At 33.3% G+C, this 9,219-nt stretch overlaps 1 protein-coding gene across 1 annotated transcript; it reads left to right on the forward strand.

Annotated features, from left to right (window-relative positions):
- Window positions 1–1,068: 1,068 nt before the first annotated feature.
- On the forward strand, window positions 1,069–4,488 carry LOC108483559 (metal tolerance protein 1-like). The gene is made up of 3 exons (XM_017787019.2): window positions 1,069–1,330; window positions 1,594–1,661; window positions 2,620–4,488. The coding sequence occupies exon 3, from the start codon at window positions 2,627–2,629 to the stop codon at window positions 3,869–3,871; it is 1,245 nt and encodes a 414-aa protein (XP_017642508.1). The 5' UTR covers window positions 1,069–1,330; window positions 1,594–1,661; window positions 2,620–2,626; the 3' UTR covers window positions 3,872–4,488.
- The last annotated feature ends 4,731 nt before the right edge of the window (window positions 4,489–9,219 follow it).

The following is a 9,219-nucleotide window of genomic DNA, read 5'->3' on the forward strand; positions in this document are numbered from 1 at the left end:
TACAATTTATAATTTAATTTAATAATAATTAATACATTTTATAATTAATTAGATTTTTATTATTTTAAATAGAAAATATTAAATATCAAAATTAAAAATAACAAAATAAATAGAACAATAACATAGAGGGTTAGTAGATTTTTATCAAGTCCTAAAGAGGTGAATGGTTATTTTCCAAAACGTAGAGATATGTGTAATTTTATCAAATCGTGAGTTAGAATACTTTTCCTTCAAAATATATAGGATTTTTCATTTAAGTACATATATATTTATCTCAGAATATGATATCAATCGATAAAAAAATAATGAAATGTTTTGTATATCATATACTTTTGGAAAAAGTAACACGAAATTGCTAATTTAAGTATTATTTTTAACAAAAAAAAGTGTTAACTACTTAAATGAAGAAAATGATATAGTTTGGTGGCTAAAACCCTAATTTAAAAGTGAATTCAAATCCACTCTCACAAGGAAAAAGTGAATTCAAATCCAAGTTTTTTCATATCATTACCCACTAAATTATGGGTAATTTTTTTATTTTGAGTGACTTAATTAAAAAATTATAATTTGGTCATTCAACTATTTAAAAGTTTTTAATTTAAGCTATTGAACTATTTAAAATTTTATTTAAATCAATAAACTATTTAAAAATTTTATTTAAAACACTTTTTGTTAAGTTTTTTTTTTTAAGTTTCAGTTGTAAACTTCAAGCGACGATTTAATGATCAGTATGATAGATTGATACCCATCAATAGGTAAAAAAATATACTTTAGGTCTAAGTCGATCTAAAGGTTAATGCCGAAGTTCGGAGAAGAAATTTGTTTGAATTTTAGTTTGTAGACTTATGACATCAAAAGTTGTTTCATAAAAAAAAAAATAAATTGATTAGCGTAGACAATGGGAATAGAGAAAACTATATAGTATTAACTTTAATAGTATAGTAACTTAAATAAAAAATTTCAAATAATCTAATAATCAAATTATAATTTTTTAATTAAATGTTGAGAATGGAAATTTACTCATAATTCAATATCTAAGCGGTAGTTTGTTATTATCTTTTTTTTTCACTTTATATTACCAAAAAGGACATCCGAGAGAAAAAGGATGGAAAAGGATTGAATCATCCGTCGAAATCCTAGGGTGGAAAATGAAGGATATTTTTATATTTTTTCTGTTCTTAAATTTAAGCTTAGCTTAACTTAAGATTTATACCTACGCACTCCCATTCCAAACTCTACCTTCAATCTTTCGATTTGTATGAATATATGCTCTTGCTTTTACTGCATCAAACCTCTCAATCTGGTGGAGCTACCATTACTCCAATTAAAGGTGCCTTTTTCCGTTCTTTCTTATTTATTCTTTTTCAAAGTTTGTTCTTATTCCATTCAATATGTCTAGAATTTGGGTTTTCTTCCTTCTCTTTTCCCAGATCCTGAGAAATAAGAAAAATATATATACTTTTTAAAAGTTTTTCTAAATCTCCAGAAAATGGGTTTCTCTTGCAATACCAATATTTAATTGTATAATTTATTTTTTTGCTGGTTTCTTATTTTTTTTTCTCATCATTATCGTACCTCTGTAATATGCAAAAGAAATTGGGATCTATTCTTCGGAGAAGGCTGCAGTAATCAAAAGCGAGAACGAAGAGCCACTACAGAAGGTAATTCTATTTCTTTTATTTTATTACTCCACTGGTTCCTTTAAGTCCGTTTATTCGTTGAAAATGATTCTGAATAATCACCTTTGGAATTACTTTTTTTTTGTTTGACTCTAGATTTAAAACTGCTACGATCTTGTATACATGTATCAATATATATGTATATACATATTAAAACGTGTGACGCTTTTCCTGATCCGATACATTGGCTTCAATTGTGATGTTTGCTGCTAAGTTTGTATTTGATTCTTTTGTCTTCATGAATCTTGGACATAAATAAAACCTTTCATTCCTCTTCTTTTGTGTGTCCCCTGTTTTAGTATAAGAGTTTTAAGGCTAAATATATATATATATATATATATATATATATTGCTGTCCTTTTTAAGTGAAAGGAGAAATATCAATGCAATGTGTATCGAATCGGATACTTTTAAAGGAAAATAAGCACGGAGGCCACAGTCCTTCAAAATAATCTCCAAGAAAAAAGTTCTTCTGCATTGCTACATGCCACTCTCCTATCATGGTCTCTCTGCTATTTTCACTGCCAACTTTAATATTTACTATGACTTGGTGCTGATGAGGATGGTCAGTCGTTCTGGATTGCAAAATTTTTCCACTTTTTTAGATAAATTGTTTTGAGATGCGTGTTGGAAATTCATACGTTAAAACCACTTGAGAATCATAATAAAGGATAAGATATCTATGGTTTATTGGTAGATTTTGGTTGAGAAGTTGGTAACATGGTAAAATTTTTATTAGGTAAAGGTACCATATAATGAGAAAGAGAGGCAAAGGAAAAGGCCAAGAGAAATGCCGGGGTTGATGAGAGATATTGAAAATAAGCTGTTTTTTGTTGATACAAGTCTTTCTAATCTTAATAACTTTGTTGACTTGACCTCATTTTGCTTTTTTGTTCTACAGTTTGTGAATAAATAAATTTCTCAACTCGTTGTTTATACAGTTTTCAGATGGAAGTGCAAAATTCTGAACAAGGGCAGATAATTGAAATACGTGGAGATGTGCCAGCTGCAGAGACAAGCCTAGGTGGAAGTACGATTTGTGGAGGCGCAGCATGTGGGTTTTCTGATGCTCAAACCATTTCTAAAGATGCAAAAGAACGTGCAGCCTCTATGCGGAAATTGTTAACAGCAGTAGTGCTGTGCATTGTCTTTATGAGTGTTGAACTAGCCGGAGGAATTAAAGCCAACAGTCTTGCAATCTTAACTGATGCAGCTCATCTCTTGTCAGATGTTGCAGCATTTGCAATTTCCTTGTTCTCTCTCTGGGCATCAGGGTGGGAGGCAACTCCTCGTCAAACATATGGATTCTTCAGGATTGAAATTCTTGGTGCCCTTGTTTCCATCCAGATGATATGGCTTCTAGCTGGCATCCTTGTTTATGAAGCCATAGCTAGACTTATCCATGATACAGGGGAAGTTCAAGGCTTTCTCATGTTCGTGGTTTCTGCATTTGGTCTAGTGGTTAATGTAGCTATGGCTATCTTGCTGGGTCATGATCATGGGCATCAACATGGCCATGGCCATGGTGGGAACGATCATGACCACCATGGTCACAGTCATAGCCATGACACTGAACCACATAGTCATGGATTAAGTATAACTTCTCACCATCACCATCATCATGGTGGGAATAGTAAACTACATGATGAGCACCATCATACTCACGAAGCTGAAGCTGACCACCAACTGCCTCTTCTTAAGACATACTCAGATTGTGAAAAGAACCCAGAAAGTGGAGCATCTCAGAAGAAGGAAAGAAACATCAATATACAAGGGGCTTATCTTCACGTACTAGGGGATTCCATTCAGAGCATCGGAGTGATGATTGGTGGAGCAATAATTTGGTACAAACCTGAGTGGAAAATAATTGATCTGATATGCACCCTCATATTCTCCATTATTGTATTGGCAACAACCATCAGGATGCTGCGAAACATTTTGGAAGTTCTGATGGAGAGCACGCCCCGAGAAATTGATGCCACGAGGCTTGAGAAGGGTTTATGTGAGATGGACGAGGTTGTTGCCATACATGAACTGCACATTTGGGCCATAACTGTTGGTAAGGTGTTATTAGCTTGCCACGTCTTAATTAAGCGTGAAGCTAATGCTGACATGGTATTGAACAAGGTTATAGATTACATCAGGAGAGAATACAATATCAGTCACATAACAATTCAGATAGAGCGGCAGTAAATCCTTTTGTAGTTTCACTGTTGGTTGGTTGGTTGGTTGGTATGGTTTGAAGATTTCTACCTATCTCTGTCTTGCTGCATGTGTTTGCATATCTCTCATCGCCTACCAACCTGGTTATATCTTCTTCCCCATAGTAAATTTTCATGAGAAATGGGCATATATATTTGAGATACCATAATACTTGCAGACAACATTTTGTAGTGGGTGCTTTAAACTCCAACTCTGGCCATTTATCATGTCCGCTAGCAACGAGCAGTAGTTATCCAATCAAATCTCCCATGTTTTTGGGTTCGAGAAAAGCCTGCTCTTCCTTTTGATTTCTTTCTTTTCTTTTATGTCACTGATAATACCAGCTTTTACCTTAAAGGGGTTTATCCACAGTCCATATTGCAAGTAGGTAGATGGATTCTAATAAACCGCCAATTGGGATTTTAGATTCATGGCATTTTTCCAGAAGTGTTGATGGGCACATTTGCAGTACTTTCAGAGCTGGGTCTGATTGTTAGACAAAACAATGTTCACGTGAAACATACAAGTAAGAAATGGTTTTTGGTGAGTTATTTCCAAGACAATTTTAGTGGAGTTATAAATTGTGAATTTTGACAGTTCTTTTTTAAGTTGTTATCCAAGTAGAGGTGTGCATTAAATTGGATTCGGGGTTAACACGATTTGCAAGAAGCTCCATTATTTAGGGATGATTAAATTTAAACAACTTTAGGAAATGACAAGTTTGTTAATTATTCTATTTCTTTTGAATAATTATTCCCGTAAAGCCAGATACGCGCTCATTTGGACCTCTTTTTCGTTTTTCTTTTTGGGACGACTTGAATGATGGACGTCTTTATATTTATTTTTCATTAAATTTAAATAAAAATATTAGTTTTTATTCAAAATGTAATTTGTACTACTCAACTGCTCCAAATTAAAATTTATTATACCCAACACTCAATCTCTACTATCCTAATTTAGGCATGATTAAAGGAAAATTTAAGTATTAAAATTTTTCTACTAAATGAATTTATATCAAAAATTATTTGGTAAATTAGTAAATATAATTCCAGAATATAATAATATTGTTTGATAAAATAAATATTTATTTTCAAGAGATTATTTATTTATTTTAATTTTAATTTTATTAATATAATATTTTATATTATTTTAGATAATATCGGGCCGTCTCAAGAGAAAGAAAAGGCAAGAGTCATAGATGAGTAGCTAATATGGTTTGTGCTTTCATGACTTTTTTTAAATTCATAGTTTAACTAAATATTAAATTCAGTAAGGTAATGGTGCTTTGTCTCATGAAAGGTAACCTATGACTTGATATTTAATTGAAATCGTTAATTGACGAAAGATGTGATGATGGTATAAATGACGATATGAATGTGATGATTTGGTATGAATATGTAAAATTGAAGATATGAACTCATATGTAAATGACATGCAGAAGATAAAAAAAAGAATGAAATCTGATATGTATTTGATATGTAAGGTTGCCATATAGGTCGTATATGAAATTGAAACATAGTGATGATGTGTCATGGTTTGAATTGAGTTGAGCATGAAATGAGTTGGCTATGCTCAAATGAGTTGGCTATGTATTGAACTTTGATATGTGAATCATATAAATATAGTTGAAACGTTGGTTACCTTCTTAACGGTCTCGAGCAAAGTCGAGTATAGTTGGCATGTGATCTGTCGTAATTTGATATGACAATTTAAGTTTTCCCAGTATACTTAAGGAGCTTATTCTCAAGCAAAGTAATGTATTTTTCGTAGCTTTTCGTAATTTTTAGATTTTAAGTTAATAAGTATAAATGCCTTATTTTTTTTCACATTTTAAGACCCAAATTGGCCAATAATGCCATTAGGGGAGCCCTAACGTATGGTTGAGTGATGTAGGGACGTGTTGAAAGCTGAACCAGGGTGAGAATGACACCAAAGGACAAGGTATTGCAATATCCAAACCTTCGAATTGCAATACCTTTAACAGACTCGAGATTAGAGACCACCTTTGAGTAGTATCGCGATATCCACCCTTCAAGAAGACCCCCAAGTTCGAAACTGTCTAAGGTATCATGATATCCTCTTTCTTGGTATCGTGATACCGATATCGTACGCGGATAAAGTTGGACAAAAAGGGTAGTCTTTGTCCACTTAAAGAACCGATCAATGAAGGCTTATTCAAGGGTATTTTGGGCATACAAATTGGGTCAGAATGGTTGCTATATCAACCAAAATTTGGCTGAGAGAAAAAAACAGAGGCCACATTACCTTAGTTTAGGCTTAGTTTTCCTTAGGTTTTCTCTTAGCTTTTCTTCTTCTTTTTTCTAAGGTTTCTTATTTTCATTTTCTTAGCTGTAGATTTTACATTTCCAAGCAACTTTTCTTCTTGTTTTAGTTGTTCTTAGTGTTAGTTAAGTTAGTTATCACTATATCTTAGGTTTATTTGCACGTTTAGTCCCTGTACCTTGGTTGTAAGATATTTTTAGATTTAATTTAATGTATTTCAGTTTCTTTTACTTTTTATATATTAAAATTTTTCCTTTTATGTTTATTGCTTCAGATTTTCTTGTTAAATGCTTCTTTTTACATGCCCTTAAAATTTTCTTGCATAAAAATCCCAACTTTTATATTTTTCTCAAGCTTTGCTGTAATGGCTATAACACCCCTTACCCGTACCTGAGGTCGGGACAAGGTACGAGGTATTACCGAATATGCATACAAATGTTCATGCAAAACTGGGCTATAAAATTTCTTTATGGACCTACAAGGTCCAAAATGTACATTAGAAATAGTTTAGGACCAAACCGGGGACTTTAGAAAACTTGGGAGATTTCCTTAAATACAGAGTCACACGCTCGTGTGAGAAAGGGGACACGCCCGTGTCCTCAGGCCGTGTAACTCTCTAACTATGACGTCAACACTAAAAGAAGGTCACACAGCCGTATGGCTAGGCCGTGTGGTCAAATAAAATTAAATGATTTTTCATAAAATGGTGCAGACTTTTCACGACCAAAGTACACGCCCATGTGGTTAGGCCGTGTCTCTCACACAGTTAAGACATACACCCGTGTCTTAGCCCGTGTGTTTACTACTGGGCATTTTGACTTGTAAAATTTGGGTGCAGGGGACACACGGCCGAATAACACGCCCATGAGGCAGACCGCGTGTCACACATGGCCTATACACATGCTTTTGTCTCTACCCGTGTGGACAAATTCTAGGGTATTTTCCTAGCCTTTTTTGCCATCCTTTAAGGCTCACTCATTTATACATGTTCTCAGTATACAACAAAACACACTTAAATTACTCTAATATCCAAATCCATGATGAAATTATGCCCTTAATGCCTCTATGCACTATATCAAATTTTACATACCTTTCTTAATCTTTTCATACCAATTCATAATCTCTAGGTTTTTATATCCTTCTTTCCAGCTTTACACATTTATAATATTGTTGTGGCCATACTCATTGATCATAGATCATTCACCAAATAAACATGCTATACCTTACATGCATCATTCACAAGCAACGACATCAACATGAACACATTGCATGCATACATGATTCATAAGGGTTACAACCCAATAGTAAAATATGAGCCATATCTCATGGCCATATACAAAATGACTTATCGACCATCATGAGCCATTACACTTGGCTAATTTAAATGACACATATAACCAAAAGATAATTTACCCTATACATGCCATTATATCAAAATGAATAGTTCTTTTATACCCAAAACAAGATTGCCGATAGTGTGATCAAACTTCCACCGTCCTCCAACCTTCACGAGTCCAAAAGCTCTATAAGAAAGGGAAAAGTGAAAAGGGGGTAAGCATTACATGCTTAGTAAATTCGTATAACAGAAAGTAAGCTTACCGGTCATTTTAAACACATAATCACAATAAGCCATGTTTATAAATAATTTTCCCTAAGCACATGCACTCAAGGAACAAGTTAGTCACATGATTTTCAAGACTCATAGATGAGCTCATCACATCATATATATATATTCAATTTCTTATTCCTCATGTCAATTAAAAATGTTTTATCCGGTGAATCATTGAATTCCCGAGGGATATTTCATCACTTAGTACGCTCTAGGCGTACTATTTTATTAACCGTCAATTATTTCCAGTAGTGCCCTATCCGGTACACTCTTGAGTCGCATCTTTTACAACAGAATTACCAATCCGGGTAAAATTCTAGCTGTATCATGTACTTCGAGGGCTTTGTCGGATTACCAGTCCAGGCTAAATCCTTTATATGATAAAGAATTCCCGACAGAGTCTAATCTGGATTACCAGTCTAGGCTAAATCCAGTCAACTAGGATTACCAGTCCAGGTTAAATCCTAATTAAAACATGTACTTAATATACTTGTCTCAGGATTACCCGTCTAGGCTAAATCCTTTCTGCAAAACATGCAAGATCCCATTTCTCGTGAAAAGTGACCTATCTATTGGAATTCCATATTCAAACAGATTCTAACCCATTTTTCAATAAATTTCAGATTTATGAACATTTTCATACAGTTCATTATTTATACATTTCACATTCAATTTAACATAACAATTAAAGTCAACATGCATAAACATCCAATTAGGTTACATGAACTTACCTGAATGATGTCTTGGGTTTGGATTTTGACTATTCCAAAACCTTTTGTTTTCCATGGTCTACTTCCAGAATTGGTCTTTCCGAGTCTATATAAACAAATTAAATTATTAATTCATCACATTCTTCAATTTCAGCCCGGAAACTTACTCTATGGAAAAATTACCTTTTTAACCCTAATTTTGTACATTTTTACATTTTAGTCCCTGGGCTCGTATAATGAAATACATGCATTCCCTTGATTTCTCAAGCCTAGCCGAATTATATTTTAGCCTATAACAGCCCACATTTTCCTTTATTTCATTTTTCTACTACCCATTTTCACATCTTTTACAACTTGATCCCTTTTTAGGTGTTTTCATGGAAAACCACATAACAAAAGATGTTTATCATATATCAAACTTTCATATTCCTCCATTAAACAACAAAATACATACACATCACACATGGGTAAGTTTTTGAACATGAACCCTAACTTAAAATAAGGGTAGAAATGGCTAGAACATGCTTCAAATATCTAAAACATATAAAGAACATAAAAAAGTGGCTAGGAAGCACTTATATCAAGCTTGAAAGTTGAAGAAAACCCTAGCTATGGTCTTTAGAATTTTCGGCACTACCTTGAAAAAGTTGGACAAGATTTTCACTTTTTTTTCCCTTTTATTTCTTTTATTTACCAAAAGACATAAATGCCCTTAAGGCTTTTCCTTGAAATTTTAT

This window comes from Gossypium arboreum, chromosome 8 (assembly GCF_025698485.1).
Source record: "Gossypium arboreum isolate Shixiya-1 chromosome 8, ASM2569848v2, whole genome shotgun sequence".
Classification (NCBI taxonomy): Eukaryota; Viridiplantae; Streptophyta; class Magnoliopsida; order Malvales; family Malvaceae; genus Gossypium; species Gossypium arboreum.

What these genes read in the sequence shown, in the direction of transcription:
- LOC108483559 (XM_017787019.2), top strand. Translation starts at nt 2,627, where the DNA reads ATGGAAGTGCAAAATTCTGAACAAGGGCAGATAATTGAAATACGTGGA.